Genomic DNA, 22981 nt, shown 5'->3' with positions numbered 1-22981 from the left:
GTGGATGCAGTGGATGTGGTGGTGGTGGTGGTGGATGCGGTGGTGGTGGTGGATGCAGTGGTGGTGGTGAATGGGGTGTTGGTGGTGGATGCAGCGGTGGTGGTGGTGGATGGGGTGGTGGTGGTGGATGGGGGTGGTGGATGTAGTGGTGGATGTGGTGGTGGTGGGTGTGGTGAAAGTGGTGGTGGATGTGGTGGTGGGTGTGGTGGTGTATGTGGTGGGTGTGGTGGTGTATGTGGTGGTGGTGGATGCGGTGGTGGATGTGGTGGTGGTGGTGGATGTGGTGTTGGTGGATGCGGTGGTGGTGGTGGTGTTACCTGGGTTGGATTGTTTATAAATGATGTGATTGCAGTTCATCTATTTGATCTCTTCGACGACCAGATGGTTGTAGGAAATGGTATATGTATTGGCCATGAAATAAAATACAGTTAAACCTAAAACAGCAATTTGTGGATTATAGATAGTCTCTGTGGGCCTAATGTATGAAAGGATTTTTCTCGTCTCTATGGGGAATATGTGTTAATGTATAGGGGCCTTTGAAGCTCTGTCACCTACATGCCCTTGCAATATGGTGATATCCAACCCAGACACTGCTCAGAGCAGCATCTGGATTGGCTGGTGCAGGCTAGCTCAGCGCTTTGAAAGGCACTGGGGTCCTGTGCCTGCTCTCCAACGCAGGTTGGAGAGTTTGAACTGCGCATGTCGGTTTGGCCGTATCAAGGTAGTTGGCCAAAATAACATGTGCATTTCAAAGTGAAGGCACCACTCGTCATTGTTTGCATTTAGCAACAATGACGCACTGGCCCTGCACTCTCCATTCGGCAGAAAGCTGGAAAAGGAAAGTGGTATTAAACCATTTTATTTTCCAGCTTTCTATGCAGCAGTGTGTGTGTGTGTGTGTGGGGGGGGGGGGGGCTCGTATGGAGGCCCCGCCACTGACTGTCTGTAGTATTAACCTCCGTGTGAGGGTTCCAATGACAATTCATTCTAATTCTGTTAATCAGAATCCAGATGTGCAGCCTTTTACTTTAAAAAAAAAAAAAAAAAACATTTTTACGAACCTAATTTTGATTTGGTTCATCATTTTTTTTTGCCTCTGGTCCCTTTTGGTGTCCAGGAACTATCATGGCTGCTTCGGGGTGGGGGTTGTTGGACCTGTTGATTTCTCTAGTAAAGGAGAGATGCGCTGGCACAGCAGCTGCCCTAACATGTCGGAGAAACTGTGGAATTGGAGGGAAAATCTTTATTTGGATGAATGTTGGTGGTGCTCCAATGTCTCCGACATGTTGATGAGATTAAAACTTCCTTACTGAATAACGTGATGCACGCTCATGTGTCACTCGTTTGTTCCAAAGCACTGTGGTAGTTGTGCGAGGCACCACAAGGGCCAGAAGGACTGAACTTGCTGCAAAGTATAAGGAAACTGTTGACTGTATTGTGTAAAATACGGTTTGCAGATTACATGACTATAAGTGCAGTTTTGACATAGAGCTTGTCAAATATTGCACATAAATACATATGTGTTTTTACATGCCACTCGGTCAATTGCAGTCTTTCAGGACAGAACTTTAACAAAACTGAGCTCAAATTGATTGTAAAATGGCAATTGAAAGGAGGATGCAGAAAAAGATGTTGGAAGCGCAAAAGCAAGGCTTTTAAACAAAGCAAATTGGATTGTTTTCGAGACTGAAATGTATGCTAGTAAAAGATTCAGTGATCCCGGCTCAGAGCGCTGGCTGAAATGTATGCTAGTAAAAGATTCAGTGATCCCGGCTCAGAGCGCTGGCTGAAATGTATGCTAGTAAAAGATTCAGTGATCCCGGCTCAGAGCGCTGGCTTCCAAATATGGGCGGAGTGGGGAGAGCGGCATGAGGGTGTTAAGCAGCAGGGGCCTGAGACGCGGCCGCCTTTGATGTGGTAATGCAGGCAAGCGGCTGGTGGCATTGTGCACGCGCTTTCACATGCACTTCAAGAAATCGCCTGGGAATCGCCTGATCTCGGTAAGCTCTGTTTAAGCTGCTATATATCGAGCTCCCGCTCAATGCGCATGCGCATTGAGATAGGTCGCTCGACCTAAAAAGCAGGAGTAGCACTAAAGTAGATTGTTCACGCCACGTGGGAGAAGGGGGCTACCTGTGTCTTTTTAGCAAACATCTCCATGAACAACATCATGTTTGGCAGCTACATGCCCATCCACATGTACCTTCACTAATCACAAAACACTATTGTGTGGCCATACAAGTAAAGAGCGAAACACAGGTGAGACAAAATGTATTAAAACACGTGCTTGCTAGCACAAACTCGTTTCAACCCTACGACCCATGGTTGTTGTTGGGTCATCAATGATTTCCTTTTTTTTTTGCTCTTTCTGTCAGGTTTCACAGTTTTACTTTGTATTTTACAGGCTAAGTGTATTAAGCCACTTTTTCAGCTGGTGACTTATTTGTGTCCGATGTGGCAGTTCTCTTTTGTACTTGTAGTGGTAGTTTTGAGATTCTCTGGCACTGAGGAATATTGATGAATTTAATGTGCCTATTTTAATGCTTGTCATTTTCTCCTTTCCGTTTTAGGGGGTCGAGTGGAGACTGTTACTCTGCGTTCAGCAAAGAGTGAAGAATCTCTCTCTTCCCAAACCAGTGGTGCAGGTAAGTGTCTGATACAAACTAGCTTGGGACTCAGCAACAGACCTGAGATTGCGACTTATAGGCCTCTAGAGTGTGGTGCCACTCTCCCAATAATATTAAGTGTACAAACATTATGAATACAGGAAACATTGAGCACACTGGTTTTTAAATTTACTAAAAAACCCAAAGTGGAACCAGAGACTAGAACATCCAGGGAGATAAACATGTACTCCTGAATTGAACCCGCACTCCAGGGAGACCACATATTCCACATTATTGCTGTTAAAGTAATATTTTTTTATATGTAGGTTTCTAAACATCATTGTCCATCACGAAAGGCTTCTTGGTGCCCTGAATGTAAAGAAGCAAAGCTCACTTTTAGAAAGCAACCTAAATGCAAACTGGGCATACAAGGAATTGGCCAGGTTTATTCATTTATGTTTACATCTCTTTCCAAAACTTTCAAGGTCTAGCTATAGTAGGAATAGTACAATGGATTGAGCTTCAAGTTGGAGAACAGCTGCCACCACCTTTTATTGATCCAGTAGTGGTGCAGTTTAAGCAAGTGTATCACACATTGATGAGAGTGTGATACCACAAGTGAGTGATTCTGTCACTATTGAACTTGTGTCCCTGATCATAGAGTGACTTGTGCACAGTACACAACGTGAAGTCAATTTGGCAAGACCTTTAGGAGGAGAACAGCATAGTCAAACCTATGAGCCTCCCATTCCGGTTTGGAGACTGCATTCTGGCACAGCAGACATCTGGTGGCACTGTGTTTGAAGGTCACAGCTATAAAACATTTAAATTCCCCAGCCTCATGCGCACTACTGCTGTGATAATCAGTGTTTTGTCACAGGTGATAGAGATGACAGAAGGTACCCAATGCTCATAGAAAGGCCAGTCGGTACGGCAGACGGCCATGTCATTAGGTCAAAAGGTGGCACCTGTTACCACTAAAACCATTGTCTCCTGCATCTCAGTGGGTAGTTAAAGCCATGGCTGCCAATCTGGCCCTTGACGTCACTCGTGGAGTATTGGGGTAATTAATCAAATGTACCTCCTGCAAGCATGACATGTGTATATAGTCTGCAAACTCTGAGACTGGAGGCGGGTAGACACATACTTAAATCCGCTGTATAATAAGCCTGAAACTAGTTTTCTGACAACAGATTTATTTATTTTTAAAGTTTTGTATAGTGCAAACATGACCCAAGTGGGTATCCAAATGCTATACATACTAGTTGCGGAATACATAGGTAGATAGTTGTGGGAGAAAAGTAACGATCTATAGAAATAACATCAAGTACAAAATGACAGATGTTTAATATGTGGTGACACTTCCTGGAAGACATTAGAAGGAAAAGAACTAAACCAGGCCAGTGCCGATCTCCAACACTAATGCTTTGGAGAGACTGTGTGCAAGCATTTATATGCTTCCTTTCCAAGTCATATTATACTCTGTAGAGATCTCACAGCATTTCGAGGAGGGTAGTCATAGACGCAGCTGAGAAACCTGAAAAGGTCAAGGTAGTGACACTGCTTTCGTTATCGAACACACTTTGTTGCTAGAAGCAGTAAATGGGCTGTAAATGTACCCGCTCGGACTTATCCAAAGTAGGTTTTGAGACGAGCAAGTGCTTATCACACTCATCTACCACATCAATCCTGTCACTGCCATCTCATTTTTCATCTAATCTTTACAATAATGTGTTGCTCCAATCAAGCCAACAAACTTGTGCTTATTACTGTGTTCATAGTTTTTGTTTCCCCTAGTAATCTGCTGCAACTGCATTTGAAGGAATACTAAGTAAGAACCTTGTACAGTAGTGGGAAATTGAAGCAAGCACCTATAAAAACATGGATAGTTTTGTAACCAGAAATTGCAAAGAAGTCTACATAAAAATATTGAAAACTAATTTTACTGGTCATCTACCAAGAGGCTTGTGCCAACTTCCTTGTGCTTTTCTGGTAAACCAGACCACATTTATGGGTCCAGTGGGGTCTGAGGTATCTGGGCGCCTTCATCCTATTTGGCTTTGTGTCAATGACCTAAAGCAGTGCGAGGTTTGATTTAACTGACCTTTGGGGACAAGAGGGTTAGGCAGTGCAATGTTCTTTCTATTTCCCGTTCCTCATAGACACAAGTCTTTCTATTATGCCTATGATGAGCAAGCTCCAGACATAGTAGACAGACGTATGTTTAGTGTAGACGTCTTGCTTAAAAAATAATTCCTTGTCTATTATGTTTACTGTGGACTGCAATACTTATCAGTTTGGTTGTACTTATTATACTTGTATTTAGTATGTTCTTAAAACGGGCGATAATTGTATTGGGTCTTTATATCATTGACACTTAAACAATGCAAGACATTATGGCACGACAACCTTAATGAAAATGGATGAGAAAACCAGAAATATAAGAGATGCTCCACATAAATCTGGAAGCCTTAAGAACACAGATTCAATATTAGCAGCACCATTGTATTCTTTCCCTCACAATTAGATTCATTGTTGGTAATGAACAAGGTAAGTGCACCACGCATCTGCAGGAGAAGTTCGAAATCACGGACCAGGAAATAAACAGATAGTAAAAGTGACAAATAGAACATGGAATGGAAACCTATAAAATCACGTCCAGAACCTAAAGTGGACCATATTTTCCTAGGTTCATTAAAATGAAATCAATCATTGACGCTAAACATAACCTACCATATAACATTGGTACAGAGGTGATTTGAACCAAAGCAAAGAGCCTTGGTAATCCATAAATAAAAAACAGACCTATGAGAACTCTCTGTTCGAGGCATATGGGCTGCAGAGTGGTACATTTATGAATAGATCGCCATCTGGTGTTGGGCTCGGATGATTGCACTTGTTTTTCTCCTGGAGAAGTCTTTGTCGTCACGGGGTCGATGACTCCTCCTTTGGGTGCTAGTGCGCATGGGCATCGGCTCCATCCTTAGATTGTTTTTTTCCGCCATCGGGTTCGGATGAGGATCGAAGCGCTCCGGACCGACTTCGACAAAGAAGGTTATATTCGGAGCGTATTCCCTTTCCAATTCGACGGTATTGTTATCGAACGCGGCTACACTTCCATTTCGACGCGTTTCGAAGTCAACAACAAGATTTCCAACTGCTACGTCGACGAGACCAAGAAGCCCATCTCGACGTAGTCCAGCCCGGAGTCCATGGAAAGGACTCCATTCAAAAAATGTCCAACGTGTGGTGCTAAGTTTCAACACAAGGACCTACACGAGGTGTGCAACCTCTGCTTGTCCCCTGAACACGAATCCAGGGACTGTGAAGCCTGTGCGGCATTCTCCTCCAAATCGATGATTAGAAACCGTCGAGCCCGAAGACACGAGATATCGAGAATGCAGTCACAAGCAATCCCGGAGCTGTTCGAGGACCAGCATCCCGAAGAGGAGGAAGAAGAGGAGGAGGCGGGGTCACAAGCGGACGAGTCCAACGTCGAGGAAATCGACGTTCATCAAACCGTGAGTGACAACGTCCCCTTACCAAAGAACAGACCCCGCACGGTGTCGACCCCGCCCTCGAGCCCGGTCAGACAACCGAAAAAAGTTTCAGACGCCCCGCTTTTGGGCCCGGCAACGAAACCGAAACCGAAACACTCGGTCTCCCACCATGGTGGATCCGAGAAACGGCCCACATCGACACCGAAGCTCCATACAAAGGAAAGCTCGAAGTCGAAACAGAGACATGCTTCGACGTCGAAGACAACCTCGACACCGAAGACATCTTCGACACCGAAAACACCGGATTCGAATAAATTCTCGGTGCCGAAAATACAAATGGACAGTCAGAAGAAAAAACACCTTTCGGACCCAAAAACTTCGGTACCGACACAGGAGCATCAAACAGATCTTAAACAAAAGACTCTGTTTATTGATCCACAAACTGGCAAGGTAGTGACAGAACTACCTAAAAAGAGGAAGAATGAACAGTCGGACGACAAAACTCCTCCTAAGAAGAGAACAATGGGGACGAATAAAACTCCTCCCCTTTCTCCACAACCTAGAGACACACCCTCTTCTCCTCTTCCTCACACTAGGCCAGCTACTCCTTTACGCCCATCTACACCCATAACAGATGTAGAAAGTGATACAGGAGAGGGAGAACATCCTAGGGATGACGAAGACACAATCCCAGAGTATGAAGATCCATGGGAACAATATAATGTAGGGTCAGATAATGATAACGAACCTGACCTGTATCCCTCAAAACCTTCACCACCTGACGATAATACTGGTTTTGCACAACTAATTAATAGGGCAGCAAAATACCACAAGGTAGAGCTACATGCAGAACCTCAAATAGAGGATTTCCTGTTAGAAACACTACCTGCTGCACAAAGAACATCAGGTACACTACCAATGCTTAAGGGCCTCCTCAATCACACATCCGAGATATTCAAAGACCCGGTGAGGGCTAGGGTATTAAACCCAAGAATTGATAAAAAATATAAGGCAGCTCCAAAAGACCCAATATTTATCAACGGACACATTCCTCTAGACTCACTAGTGGTCACAAACGCTCGCAAGAGAGCAAACTCTTTAACTACAGGAGAAGATCCACCTCCTGACAAAGAGTCTAAGCTAATAGATGCCTCCGGCAAGAGAGTAGCATCCCAAGCGGCAAACAGCTGGCGCATAGCTAATACGCAAGCGCTACTTGCACGGTATGACAGAGCTCATTGTGATGAATTAGAAAAACTCATCACGCACCTCCCTAAAGAACACCAAAAGAGGGCAGATCAACTCATAAGGAAGGAAAGATAATCACTAATACTTCCATTAAGTGCGCCCTAGACGCAGCAGACACTGCAGCAAGATCCATAAACACAAGCATCATGCTAAGGAGACATGCATGGCTTAGAGTTTCAGGGTTCAAACAAGAGGTACAAACATCATTATTGAACCAACCTTTTTGATGAAAAAACACTTTTCGGCTCAGGGACAGATGAGGCCTTAGAAAAGATGAAAAAAGATACGGAAACGGCTAAATCAATGGGAGCATTGCAACAGCCAACTCAAAGAGGTTCCTTTCGTAGGTCCACCTATAGAGGAGGATCCAAAAATACAGGTACAAGCCAGCAACCAACCTCTTTTACACCGACATCACCCAGAGGTAATTCTAGAGGTAACTACAGAGGTAACAACAACAAGGGTAGAGGTCGCGGAAACAATAACAACCGCAACTCTCCAACCCCAAAGCAGTGACTTCATACAGCTCCCCCAGACCATATAACACCGGTCGGGGGACGCCTATCACAGTTCCTACCCGTCTGGGAAAACATCACATCAGACAGGTGGGTGAGACAAATTATCCAACATGGTTATTGCCTGGAACTCTCAGCTACCCCACCAAACATCCCCCCCAAACAGCGTCCAATGAGACAAGATCACCTGACACTGTTAAAAAAAGAAGTACTATCCCTGCTAGAAAAGCATGCCATAGAGAAGGTTCCACAACACCAACAAGGAACAGGAGTATACTCCCTATACTTCCTGATCCCCAAAAAAGACGGGTCTCTAAGGCCAATACTAGACCTAAGACCTCTCAATGCATACATAAATTCGGAACATTTCCACATGGTCACGCTCCAACAAGTACTTCTTTTACTGAAGAAAGGGGACTTTCTTTCTACACTGGATCTAAAAGACGCTTACTTTCATATCCCTATTCACAAAGCCCACAGGAAATACCTCAGGTTTGTGATAGAAGGACAACATTATCAGTTCAAAGTCCTTCCGTTTGGTGTCACAACGGCACCAAGGGTGTTCACAAAATGCCTAGCAGTGGTTGCAGCTCACCTAAGAAGACAACAAATACATGTCTTCCCCTACTTGGACGACTGGCTAATAAAAGCCTAGTCACAAGAGGAATGTCTTCAAAACACACAAAAGACAATTCAGCTGCTACACCAGCTAGGGTTTACGGTGAACTATACAAAGTCACACCTGCAACCAAGCAAGGTTCAACAATATCTAGGGGCTACTATAGACACAGAAAAAGCCAAAGTATACCCCAATCCAGTCAGGATCCAAACAATGCTTACAGTCATTCAAAGATTCCAACCACAACACTATGCAACTATTAGGGATGATGTCATCCTGCATACTGCTAATACCATATGCAAAACTACAGATGCGTCCGCTACAAGAATGCTTAGCGACACAGTGGAATCAGGCTCAAGGACAGATTACAGATCTGGTGTTGGTAGACGACCGCACACACCGCTCTCTGAAGTGGTGGAACACAACAAACATTGCCAAGGGGCGGTCGTTCCTAGAACCAATTCCACAGGTGATAATACCAGCGGATGCATCGCTCACCGGATGGGGAGCGCATATGGAGAAATATACAGTACAAGGAAGATGGAGTGTGCAGGAGAAAAGACTGCACATCAATCATCTAGAACTACTAGCAGTGTTTCTAGCATTGAAAGCCTTTCAAATGCATGTTATCAACAAAGCAGTCCTGATCAGAACAGACAACATGACAGCAATGTATTATATTCAAAAACAGGGGGGACGCACTCTCTCCAACTATCCAGACTAGCGCAGGAAATCTGGAGATGGGCCATTCCTCAAAACATCTATCTATTAGCCGAACACCTACCAGGAGTTCAAAATCAGATAGCAGACATCTTAAGCAGACAGTCAGAACAAATACACGAATGGGAACTGCACCAACAAATACTGCAGCCATTCTTCCAAAGATGGGGACAACCAGAGATAGATCTCTTTGCCACTCATCAGAACGCAAAATGCCAAAGCTTCGCATCCAGGTACCCACACCACCTGTCGCAGGGCAATGCGTTATGGATAAATTGGTCCAACAAATTTGCATACGCTTTTCCCCCTCTCCCACTAATCCCATTAGTGGTCCGAAAGCTGCAACAACACTCAATGACCATGATACTAGTAGCACCCACGTGGGCAAGACAACCGTGGTTCACCACGTTCCTGCAACTCTCACAGGTGCCACACCAAAAGCTAAGAATTTTACCCATGCACCTTACACAGAACCATGGAGAAATAATGCACCCAGATCCCAAACAACTGAACCTAGCGATCTGGCTCCTGAAATCCTAGAATTTGGATACTTGGATCTACCCCCAAATTGTATGGAGATCATTAAGCAAGCGAGACGTCCCACCACCAGAGCATGCTACGCAGCTAAGTGGAAGAGATTTGCGGTATACTGTACCAGTAATAACATCAACCCTCTGGACGTATCAACAAAAGAGATTATTTGCTATTTACTACACTTACAGCAATGTAATCTTGCGTACACATCTATCAGAGTACATCTAGCAGCTATAGCAGCGTACCTACAAAACAGGCAACACCTATCCCTGTTTAGAGTGCCAGCAATCAAAGCCTTCATGGAAGGCCTTAAAAGAGTCATTCCACCAAGATTACCACCTTCCCCGGTCTGGAATCTCAACATAGTACTCACCAGACTAATGGGACCACCTTTCGAACCTATGCATAGGTGTGAAATACAATTCCTTACATGGAAGGTGGCCTTCCTTATAGCCATTACCTCCCTCAGGAGAGTAAGCGAATTACAGGCATTGACCATACAAGAACCATTCCTACAGTTACACCAGAATAAAGTGGTTCTTAGAACAAACCCAAAGTTCTTGCCTAAAGTAATTTCAGCATTTCACATCAATCAACCAGTGGAACTACCAGTCTTTTTCCCAAAACCACAGACGGTAGCAGAAAGGGCCCTACACACATTAGATGTCAAAAGGGCAATATTGTACTACATTGAAAGGAGACAAAATTTCAGGAAAACTAAACAACTATTTGTAGCGTTTTCCCCAACACATAAGGGCAATCCTATCTCTAAAGCGGGAATCGCCAAATGGATTGTAAGATGTATACAAATATGTTACATAAAAGCAAAGAGAACGTTAGCTGTTCCTCCTAGAGCTCATTCTACACGTAAGCTAGGAGCATCTATGGCATTCTTAGGAAACATTCCCCTAGATGACATATGCAGAGCAGCAACTTGGTCTACACCACATACCTTCACAAAACACTACTGTGTTGATGTGCAGGCTACACAACAAGCCAGAGTGGGCCAAGCTGTATTAAAAACTTTATTTCAAACGGTTGCGACAGACACGGGTGACCACCGCTAGGGAGGTAACTGCTGTATAATCTATTCATAAATGTACCATCTGCAGCCCATATGCCTCGAACGGAATATGCTACTTACCAGTATGCATCTGTTCTTGGCATAGAGGGCTGCAGAGTGGTACATGCCCTCCCTGCCTCACCGGAAACCTGTGTCTGTCCCAACATTATCTTATTTAGATACACTTACACGGGCATCCCTTTCTGTATTCTACTACACTACTCCATCTAACCCTACTATGGCAAAACAATCTAAGGATGGAGCCGATGCCCATGCGCACTAGCACCCAAAGGAGGAGTCATCGACCCCGTGAGGACAAAGACTTCTCCAGGAGAAAAACAAGTGCAATCATCCGAGCCCAACACCAGATGGCGATCTATTCATAAATGTACCACTCTGCAGCCCTCTATGCCAAGAACAGATGCATACTGGTAAGTACAGAGATACCCCTACTACAGAACTGGAGTTACAGAACAGAAACTACTCCTTCCTTATCCTATCTAATTAGAGATGACCTGTACTATCACTATAGCTTGCCAGCATCTTTGTTGTTAATATTAAGTATTACTGTTCTGTGTTGCTGTGGCGTCCATCTACAGTGATATGTAAGTAGTGGCTGATTGCTGCCATGGGTATGAGCCTGTGTTTGGGGATCGGGAAATTACACCTATTTGTATATGTATAAGGTACTTATATAGCACAAAGCTAGCCAAAAGTTAGCGGAATACTGTACTCAGTCGAAGGCAAGCTTAAAGTCTGTGTATAATGGGAGAAGACGCCTACTACCCACTGCAGGTGAAGCTTTGTCATTGCAGGTTCAGTGTAATGCACCTCTAGCTGTCTGCTTCTGCAAGTCTCCCAAGCTCTATTCTTCCCTCTTTGCTCTCACTGTCTTCTCTCACTCTTTCTTCCCATTTCTTTCTGCTCACTCCCCTTGTTGTTTTCTTTGTGTTTCTTGTTGAAAAATCTACTGTCCTGAAGCAGAACAATGAAGTCCCACAATATTCTGCTTCATCAAATCGCACAATAAGCGGAATATGATTCCATGTGTGTGTGGTTGTGTAAAATTTGCAGACTTGTGGAATTTTCTCAACTTCTGCCTCTGAGCACCATTTTGAGAAGTAGATCTCTGTATTCCCAAAATTGTAACCACATTGTAAAATGGTATCCTTGGCCTCTACCCACGCCCTATTCATCATATTTGTTCCCCTGCTTTCTCATGCTTTTCCTTATTTGTCATGTCCTTTTCTATAGTTTTTACAATTTCTCCCCCTTTTGTATTCTACTGTGAACTGAGTGCTAAATTCCCTTCTTTCATTTTTATATCAATTTCTTCTTCCTCTCAGTTGTTTAACCTTGGCTCTTTTCCCACATTGCAGTATCTTTCTCTCTCTCTCTCTCTGTATATATAATATATTTATAATCTTTTATTTCAATTTGCTTCTTTCTTTCTTCTTGCGCTACAAGCTGCATTGTCCTTTTCTTTGCCCACCTTTTCTAATCCATCTCTTTCATTCTCAGGCCTTCACAAATTGCATCGCCTGCGCCGGCCACGCTCCAGCAGTGATGCGTTTCCTTTGTCAGCAGACCCAAATATGTTGCCTGGAATGAAGACGTGCCGTTCATGTGAGAGCCTGGAGTCTGAGGGTAGAGACAGTGTCTACACAGTGCCAGATTTCAGCCGCAGGACCTCCATGTGGATGGATGATGATGAGATGGACTTCAGCCCACCTTTCTTGGAGGCGGGTAGCCTTGACTTTGACCCACTGTCCTTTCAGTGCAGCCCACCACGCCGCTCATTGGTTGAGGATTCGGACTCTTCACCAGAGTCCCTCTTCGGAAGGAAGCCACCCTCTGTCCGAAAGGCTCTGGATGAGAACTGCCAGACTGCTACTCTGCTGGGAAACCCACCTAAGAGCGCACCTGTTCAAGGGTCGGAGGTCACAAGCCCGCTTCGTGAGCGACTGCCAAAGTCATTCTCTTTCTCTCGAAAGGTGGCACGTGCCCTGTCTCCCCGCGGCAGCCGTTCGCCCCCCATGGATATTTCTGAACCCATCAGTATCACCATTCCTGCCAAGGTCTTGGAGATGTTGGGCAGCAAGGCTGGAGATGGGCAGGGGTCTAGCACTATTGGCAGTTCCTCCCGTGGACCCCAGCCTCCCCAGTCTCCCCCTCAGATGATCTCCATGCTCCTCAAGTCCTGTGATATCCAGCTGAGTGAAAGCTGCCAGCAGGAAATCCACCGCAAGCTCTCACTGGGCGAGATGAAGGGGCAGTCAGCTGACCACACCATCAGCACAGCAGCGCCTTCGAAAAGTAAGCCTCCCTCATTGTTAAACTTCCTGTCTCCTTATTATTTCATAGTTCTCTACGTCCTGGCAGAAATGAGTGGGAACTGTGTACTCTTACATGATTCTTGCCTGCTAGCGCCTCTGATAAGCAGTGTGCAGTGGGTAGAGCTGGCCATAGTAATGGGAGGAGGACTCACTGAATTATGCTAGCTCGTACCTCTAGAGACCGGGACGAGAAGGAGCCACCTGATGCCAGGTTAGAAATAGTAAAAGATACACCACATGACTGTACACCGTCTTTCCTGTTTGGTCGCCCACCCTAGTCCAACACAACCACTCTCTCCACCCTGATGTTTATGGTTGCACCTCCCTGCTCTATTTGAGAAATCCCTTCAGCATACAAGTGGAGAATGATGCTTCTAAAATCAATTTTTATCTTGATGTTCCATTAGAATACATCTTGGGACGTTGCCGTAATTGGGTCTTCCCACTCTGTTGCTAGCTCATGCCTCTGTAGGTGGCCCCATGTTTGAAAGACAGGTGATCTCCTACCCTTGCGTAGGGCACTGCCTTGTCAATAAGGGGTAAGGAAGTCTATAAAACCGGGGATGAAAAGAATGGAGTTGGAAACAGATTCACCTTTTCAACTCTGGCCTGTGAGCAAGGTCCACTAGGAATAGCTGATTGATGTTCCTTAATGGGAAGACTTGCTGTCTTCAAAGGGTCCATAGAATACAAATTCCATAGAATCGAGTATCCCTCCAGACCTTGAGGAGAGGAATGGATAGTCCTAATAGTTAGTAGATATGACTGGCTTTCACATGCTCATAGTTGGTTGTGTCCAAAAGACATGGGTACAATTTAGAAATGGTGTTATTAGAAAAGGTGTTATTAGAAAAGGATTCAAAGCAGATACAGTGTGTTATTGGCATTTGAGCAGTGCACCTTCTGCCTCTGAGACGGCCTTGAACCTCAGGTACTAATGGGAGTATGAAACCAATTCTGCATGGTTGCTAGGTAGCCACTAGCAGTTAAATAATTTACCTTATATCATTTGGTAATCTGTGCACACTATTTGAACTTATAATGCATGCAAGGGAGATCTGTTTCTCAAGTGCAGCAATAATTTTGCAGCTTTAATAGTTTGAGTGGCATGCAACGCATCCAAACTCCCAAATGACGTTCTAGAGGTCAGAAAACATGTCTCAAACCTTATGGGATGACTAGTGCAGGCTCATTATATACGGCCAGTGTGTTGAATTTTGGACTATCTGTAGAGATAAATTGGAATCTAAAAGTGGTTGAGGTTGTGGCAGATTCCTCTCTGGGCAAGAGCGGCTTCGCCTGAAACTGATTTCATTTTGGAATCTGTGGGCGTTTACGGTATGAACCCCTTCATACTTCAGAACAGTTCTCACGATGTGGATATCCGTATGCTAGACATTTTGGATTGTCTTAAACTTTTTAATGTGGTAGAGAAAGGAGATGGGGAAAGAGCATATGCAATGTAAGGCAGGGAATTGCTAGCGAGTCTAATGACTTATCAAATGAATGCAGAAAACTCTGAATAAATCCAAGTATTCAGAGTTTTCTGCATTAATTTGGTAAGTCATTAGACTCGCTAGCAATTCCCTGCCTTTCATTGCATAAGCTCTTTCCCCATCTCCTTTCTCTACCACATCCTCTGGATACCCTCCCTGTCAGCTTACTTCTTGTTCTCCTAACCGTTGTGTTTTTTGTCCTTGCAGCTCCTGAGACCAACCAGGACCAACATCAGCCACATTCACCAACTCCTGCCTCTATCCTCCGGCATGTGCCTCCTCCCCCTCCCCCAAAGAACCCAGCCCGGCTCATGGCTTTGGCCTTGGCTGAGAGTGCCCAGCGTGCCCTTAATACACCCAGTGTGACACAGAAGGAGCGATCGGCACCATTGACCTCGCATTTCCGGAGATCTCTGTCATTGGAGTGTGGGGAGACCCTTCCGCCAGGATCTCTGTACTCCGCAGTCCGCTCACAGGCAGGCGGGAAGCCTGGGGGAGGTCCTCAATTACAGAGGCAGCAGAGTGAGAGTGGACTGAGGCTCTCCAGCCATCAGCGGGAGAAGAGGCACACCCAGGTGAGTGGGTCCAATGAAGAGTGCGCTGCGCCTCCAGTTGTAATGAGACCTGTGAGTCTGCATTTACTTATTAGAACCGTTGTCCGTATATGTTGAAATGTTTCTCTCCAATCTCTTTTCCTTCTCAAAGGACTACCTGTCCCTGTGTTTTCTTATTAGAGAGCTCTCTGGCCCTACGTTTGGTGACGGTATGGTTTTCTTCCCTTTGAGGGAAGCCCCATGTCTGAATAAGCTTGTGAAATCACTGTCCCTGCAAATCGGTGAAATCTTCACACCGTTATAGCATGGTGAAAAGCTCCATGTCCATATAATCTAGTGAGCGCCCCACGTCCCTGTAGTTTGGTGAGAGCCTTTGGGAAACATTGTTATTGGGGTTGGAGGACAGTGGTAGCAGTGTTCCATGGCAGTCACAGGCTACTGAGCTCTAGTTGTAACTTATGGAAGCATTTACCTCTGAGAACTCATTTCTATTGGATTCAATCTGAATATCGGGTATACCCATTGAGTCTTGTGACACCTATACCTAAAAGTTATTGAGACTCCCAAAACCCAACACAATTTTGTTTTTTCTGAAACCATGGATACTATAATAATCCAGGTACCCATAACAAGGACAGACATCCCTGACTGCAACAGAAAGATTGCAGAGCATTGTGCTAAGAAATCTAGCCCTTCAATGAGGGCTTTCCCAATTGGGCAGGTTCAGACAATGCGCATGGGTTAGTGGGTGATAAGCATGAGTGATTCCATCTCTCGACTCTCCCTGAGCACCTAACCCAGGCAGTCCTCTTGGAACTTGTGTAGTTCCATGGGTGGCACAACGTTGCTAGCTGCAGCGTGCCTGTGGTGCCTTCAGTGCTGCCCTGGTGCTGCCACATGAGTACCTGCCTGTACCAACTTTATAAGTTTCTTGCTCCACTGAGGCTCGTATCTCACCTTCACATGAGTCTTTTGTCCCCTCTACTGATGAGCCTTTTGTCCTGTCTTCACATGAGCCCCTTGTCGGGTCTTCGCGCGGGCCCCCTGTCCGGCCTACGCGCGGGCCCCCTGTCCGGCCTACGCGCGGGCCCCCTGTCCGGCCTACGCGCGGGCCCCCTGTCCGGCCTACGCGCGGGCCCCCTGTCCGACCTACGCGGGGGCCTATCCCTTCTTCTTCCTAAGAGTCCCTTATTTGGACTTCACGCAAGCCCCTTTTCTCACCATCTTCTGATGACCTCCTTGTCCCACCGGGCTTACTCTGAGGTAGGTGTGGTAGGTTCTAGGCCTGTGATACCATCCAGAAGTACTTATTGCATTTATGTGCTAGATTAGTTGCTAGATTGTCCATGAAGCTAAGTCTTGTTATCCCATGGGTAAGAAATCGGGTATTCTGAGAAAACTCGGAGGGCCCTCGGATCTTTTTACACTTTGTTTACTAGCCAGAGCAACAGAGATGCTAGACAAAAGAGTACAATGTATTCACAGTGATATATGAGCGGCTCTCCACTCTAGGGACTCCGTGTGCAAGGCTGTGTTGCACAGTTGGAGACGCTGAAACAAATCCAGTAGGCCTAAAAGTCCACTACTAAAACTATAACAAGGATCCCATGAAGTCAAATTTTTAGTGCAGGATGCTATAGGCCAGTTCACTCAGTCCGGAGTTCTGGTGCGGTGGGCACATCCACTGAGAGTTGAGACGCTTTAAAGACTCAAGTTCTTTCACTTCTTTGCAGTGGGACTGAGATATGGATTGTGTGGGCACTCGCAACAATGGCTTCTGGTGGTGCCACACTTTCAAAAACTGACAGCTCAGAATTGTTTGGTCAGGTCATATTTACAATTATTCTCCAAGCCATTGTAGGGAACGCATGGATCACCAGGAACCCCCAGGGTCACAGTATGACCAGTGTGGGCTGCAAACTGGAATTTGGGTTTACAGCCCTCCTTAACATCCTAAACCTGTATGTGTCAGAACAATAATGCTACCTATCAGTTCTATATCTGCAGAATGGTTCCACCAGTGAGACACAACCCAAGACCCGGGTCGAAGAGGAAAAACCTGAGTGTGCCTCTTGTTCAGTACGGAGAGGGATTCCTGTGCCCAGAGAGGAGTGGCCATGTTAGGTGCGCGCAGATTTACCAAGGTTCTAGTCCTATAGCTTCTCAACATTGGGTCTCTGTTTCAAACTGCTGGGCAGTAGAAAACAGAACATAGGGAAGGCAGGAGTATGGGGTTTCAGTCAGAGTGAGAAACTTGTTTGTCAGAGGTGCAGACATGGAGTCTGCTGGAAGGATACAGAATTGCAGAAAGGCCATGGAACAATGGAAAGGCAGGTTTGTCAGTGATGACAAACTGTTGGGGATTCACTATCTTCTACAACTCTGCGCAGTGTAAACACTGTGAGCCAAGACTTTGTGGGGGGTCACGCCGGCCTAAGAGGCTTAGAATACTGGAATTCCTAGATTGAGGAATCCAATTTGAAAGCTAAATGAGGTGAGTATGACCATAAGAGATCAACTAGTAATTGGAACTGGACACAGAGATAGAAGGTTTGTTCAAGTCAGTAGGAACTAAATGGAAGGTTGATTCTGGATTAGAATTTTTGAAGGGAAGCTGGGAACTAGTAGTTAGATAGATTTGCTGATAATTCTGCACTTGATCTCCTTGTTCTCCCCCACTCCACCCTTCAACATACACCAACCTAATCATAACAAACTGAACACACATTCTCATTATCTCGATCTCTGACTCTCTTGCTTTCTTTCTTTCTTTCTTTCTTTCTTTCTTTCTTTCTTTCTTTCTTTCTTTCTTTCTTTCTTTCTTTCTTTCTTTCTTTCTTTCTTTCTTTCTTTCTTTCTTTCTTTCTTTCTTTCTTTCCCCTGCCCACCCTCCCCCAGTTATGGGCACAGCAACAGCTTTGCTGTGTTTGTTGAAATAAAGATTGGCAAGCTTGATGAAAATGTACGCAGACTCAATAAAATTACAAGCAGGGCAGTATGGTAGAGCTTTCAAATAATTGCTTTGAGCATCTGTCCTGGCAGTAGTCGTGTCCCTGTAACTTCTGATGGCAGCCTTCTGTGCCTGCATATTGGGTGAGTGTGTGGTTTTGTGTTAATAAGTCTCTCCTGTCCCTTCATCTTCATGAGCAGAGTGATGAATCTCTGCATCTTCTTGTGGGAAGGACTCGTGCCTTCATCTTCGGTGCATGTCCAACAGACACCTGTCCCTTCATCTACAAGAGCAGAGTGATGAATCTCTGCATCTTCTAGTGGGATGGACTCGTGCCTGCATCTTCGGTGCATGTCTAACAGACACATGTTCCTTCATCTTCAAGAGCAGAGCGATGAATCTCTGCATCTTCTAGTGGGATGGACTCGTGCCTCCATCTTAGGCGCATAGCCAACAATCTTCTGTCCCTTCATCTTCAAGAGCAGAGTGCTCGTTTTCTGCTGTGGTCTGAAGCCTTACCTGAGCCTTAAACTATTGAGTGGCCCCTGGCCTTGTTTCTTCTGTGTACTCCATTTGTCTGTAACTTTACTTGTCATCTTTCCAAGTGCTTTTGTCCATCTAGCTCTTCTTCCAGTCCTCATCCATCATTTTTCTGGTTCCAAAGACTGCCTCGCTCCTTTTCTTTCTGCCTCCTAACCCACTCTGGTATTATCTAACTTTGCCTAAATGCTCCTTTCCCTTGCTGTTTTTTCCCCGATTACCTTTCTGCACACTATCTCCTTCCCTTCTCTCAATTCTCAATGGACTGAAGTTACGAGTGACCTGATGCCAGATTTATCCCTTGCATGATGCCTGTGTTCCCCCTCACTTTGCCTCTTATATCAACAACTTATTTTTCTCACCACTTAGGGTTCTGGAGCTGCGCAGTCTCAGACCACTACAATTCACAACAGGAAGATGCCCTCTGAAGCTCCTTTGGGTGGGAGAAACAATGATGGCCCGGCTACCAACAGTGCGACGCACCACGAGCGCTCTGCTGCATACCAAGGCCGCCCTCCTGTATCCTCAGTGGCTCCACCTATAGCACCGGTACAGAATAAGGATTCCCAGCACACCGTTTCTAACATGGCACTTCCCAGAACATCTGAGAATAATACAAAGAGTTCTGCTGTGCAGACTGGGCGTGTCGATGCCCATCAACCCACAGCACCAATCAAGCCTCCACAGCTTCAGCAGTTCTACCATGCCAAATCTGGCAGCCTTCCTTCCTCGTCTGCCAATCTCCCTTTCCGAGCAGTGCCTTCTTCAAGGCCTAGAGCACCATACAAACCTTCAGAGCCAGCGGGGAAGACCACGCATCAAAACCCTGCTGCTCGTAGTGATGGAGTTTCCACTAAGCCAGCAGACCAGGTTTGGACAGGCCAAACTACCAGGATGCCTGGACTTCCAAATCCAACTGTTCCATTCCTGGCAGAGGTAAGGCAGCCTCTGAAACACCGCAACAGCTTCCCAGCCTATAGCAGAGGCACAATGCCTCCACAATCCGCAAAGCCACACGATGAATCCCCACCAGGCAAACAAGAGAATCTATACTATGAGATCATATCTGACTCTCCAGCGTACCCTCAAAACCCACGCAGTGGTCCTGCCCACTGGGGCAGTCCTGTCCGCTTCTCAGGATTTGCCCCTCAACCGGTAAGGTCTGGACCAGAGTACCTATCTACGATCAATGCCTCCTATGGAGTAATTGACCAGCCATGGAGGGAGCCTGTCTTTCCTTTTGGCCCTCCTTTCTCTACCCCAGCACATGACTTAAGCATCCCCTATCCTCCCCACTTTCCTCGTCAATCCTATCCCCCCTTCAAGAGTCAGTCATCTTGGCAACAAGCAGCCAGTAGGCCAACCGCGCAACGAATGGAAGTGCCACCTGATCCTGAGGCGCTGGCATACCAGAGACTAGCTGCCACTCCAGTAGGAACACCACCATCATCCACAGGACAATTGCAGCCTTTCTTCGAGAATGGAAAAGTATGCTACAAGTATGTGACCTCGTCAAACAGCAGTGCAGTGGTAGAAGTCGTGGACCGAGCTCCTCCTGTGGGACCACCACTAGTGGCCCTAGCTTGCACACCTCTGCCCAAAGTCCGTGAAGTGGATGAGGTACCTGAGCCCATCTATGTCAATTTCCCTTTCTTCCCTAAGATGGCCACAGAACCCACCAAGTTGGAGAGCCAGCAACAACAACCACCTCCAGAAGCAAAGGCAGCCCAAGAAATACCCAAAATGCAGAGTGCTCAATCTGAGCCAACAAAGACTGAGCAGACCTGCACCCAAGCAAGCCAGGACCTGTCTTCCAATCCGGGCAAACAGTCAGATCATCATGTACAGTCTCATTATGACAATATCCTCAATAGCAAGCAGGAAGAAACCGGGAGACCAGAGATTGCCCACACAAAGAGCAGGTCTGATCCAGGGTTAGAGACCCACCAAAGGCCCTTACTCCCTCCTCATCAAAGAAGGTCTGCTGGGGCTTCTTCTGAGGCACACGCCCCGACTGATATTCCTCACCAGGCTTCCGAGAGGATGCCTCCACCCCAAAAGCTGCACCAGAACCAGGCTCCCCAAAATCAACTTATGGACTTTGGGAGACCCAGGTGGCCTTACGGAACTCCATCTTCCCACCCGGCCACATTGTGGCATGACTCAAACAGGAGAATGCCCTCCCCTGGTCTGTACAAGCAAATGTATGATGTGCTGCCCTGTGGGAACACTGTCCTTAAATTCTACAGACCCCCGCCGGCCTACTGGGGACCGTCTGGTGGCCACACACTTTCTGCCAGCTACAGCTCAATCATTCCCAACATGGACTATGACATTCCCATCATAACGTATGAACCCCACTTTGAGAATTTGGCACGTAGACCTGGCGCTCTCCCTGGGGGCGAAGCGCCTCAGCATGATGTGAGGACCAGAGATGGTGGGAGCACAAGCAGACAAGGTGGACCGGACACAGAGTGTCATCCAGAGAACTATCCAGTACTGGGCAGTCATTGTGTACCGTATGGCTACCAGGTGTATGGGAACCAGGCCAGCACTATGGCAACTGCTGGGGCCCATTATGGGAATATTGAAAGGAAAGAGGACAGCGGGACCTCTGGCTTTTCTTCTGGCATTCCCACAGGGTCCAGCCCCCTCAGACAAGGCCCTTGCTTGGCCCCAACCTGGACACGGAGCTACTGCTGAGTTGATGTCTCCCATGTATGTTGAGAGCTGAAACTTTGTTGCCTCCAACCCACCGGTTTGTGGGTCAAATCCCGTAATGACTTGCTGGATCCCACTGGAACGTGGAAGCATGGAGCCTGGAATGGAGGCTGTGGGACGATTAAAAGTGCCCTCAGGTAATGGGCTTTCCGCATTACCACAAACTACTGGTAATGCTTGGGGTCCTTCAGTCACCCCATGTGATATAGCACACGGTGCGGAGTAGAACTTTTCTTACCCTAATTGGGAAAATATATCCTCACCCAAAGGGTGGCCTTCATCTCGAGGCATGGACTGCTGGCGTGGTGCTGTCTCACGAGCGGAGACAAAGGGTTTTTAAAAAACGTGTTTCTGGAAGATGCTACCAGTAATTGTCTAGTGCAGTGGTCTTAAGTCTCAAATCTGCGTTTTTTTTATTTGTACTAGGTACGGTTGTTATACAAAGTAGATGTGTTTTGTTTCAGAAGAACATGTTTCAGCACACAATCTAGCTCAACACTTCAGGCATGGGACCTGATGGGTTTACTCGGAATTTTTAACTCTGATTCTTTTAACGTGTAGGTGTTGTCTGCCTTGGAATACAATGTTCTGAGAAGCCTGTTGCGCACTTGTTTTGTTTACTAGGTACATGAGGTAATGTTGGCCATTCTCAGACACTCCCTTCCACCCTGACAGAGGATTTGATCCAATGTCATTTTATTTTGTGGGGCTTTTGAACTGCACTTTTCCATTAATTGAAATCAAGGAGGCCTTTTGGATCTTGAAGGCTGCAGACCCCACTGTATACTGTAGCAGCCATGTTTCCAGATTTGTATTTATATACCCCCTTCCAGAACCACCTGCCTTCTCTGAGCCATTAGCTAGGGGATGTGACGTATCCCTCAGAACCCCATTGATCTGGCAGATCAGACAGGCGCTTCAACAGGATTCCAGAACATGACACTACAATTGTGTAGATAAGGCCAGCAGATGTCAATTTTAATTGTATTTCCAGCTGACTGCTGGGGCCCTCCATGAGGGTAATTTTAAAGTTCATTCCAATATTTTATTTTTAAGGAAAGCGATCCCATAGGCGAGTCTGAAGGCCAGTGGTGACTTCAGAGGGAAATGTAGGGATCACAGTGAAGTGGTCGGTCTTCTGATGAGCAACAGAGGTCCGGCCTAGGTATGCACTAATAACTGCCTGGAGGGAAGAGGTTGTTATTGTTTTGGGAGCAAAAATCCTTACTGGATGGGACAGGGATATTCTGTCTTGTGTACCTCATTGCAGGTCAGTCCCGGTATTTGAGATCAGTGACATTGCCCTAGGGATATCATCCCTCCAATGTTACGTAATGTAGAAATGTGAGCACAACATATTGTATGATCGCAAGAGACGAAGTGATGTCACTTCCCGGGATGGGTCCACTTGGAGTCACTCTGTTGGGTCATGGGATTCACAAATGTAGTTTGGCAGTTGTACAAAAAGATAAGGCTGGTGAACTCCCTCAACGTCACCACCAATAGAAATCCCTCAATTGTGATGCATGCATTGATTTTGTATGGACAGACTTGTGTCTGCGAGAATAAGAAGCCTGTT

The 22981-nt window shown here is 46.1% G+C and overlaps 1 protein-coding gene across 3 annotated transcripts in view; it reads left to right on the top strand.

The window, feature by feature from the left end:
* Window positions 1–21992, top strand: part of ARHGAP33 (Rho GTPase activating protein 33) — a 463864-nt gene extending 441872 nt beyond the window's left edge. For all 3 annotated transcript variants that reach the window (XM_078655399.1, XM_078655398.1, XM_078655400.1), the window contains 4 exons: window positions 2571–2645; window positions 12327–13121; window positions 14845–15212; window positions 19051–21992. In XM_078655399.1, the coding sequence (XP_078511525.1) occupies window positions 2571–2645; window positions 12327–13121; window positions 14845–15212; window positions 19051–21384 (3572 nt within the window). In that variant the 3' untranslated portion in view covers window positions 21385–21992. The remainder of the gene's footprint in view (window positions 1–2570; window positions 2646–12326; window positions 13122–14844; window positions 15213–19050) is intronic.
* Window positions 21993–22981: the final 989 nt, after the last annotated feature.

Source organism: Lissotriton helveticus, chromosome 7, assembly GCF_964261635.1.
Source record: "Lissotriton helveticus chromosome 7, aLisHel1.1, whole genome shotgun sequence".
Lineage (NCBI taxonomy): Eukaryota > Metazoa > Chordata > Amphibia > Caudata > Salamandridae > Lissotriton > Lissotriton helveticus.
Note: the sequence above shows the minus strand (reverse complement) of the source record. Positions and strands in the feature narration are given on the sequence as shown.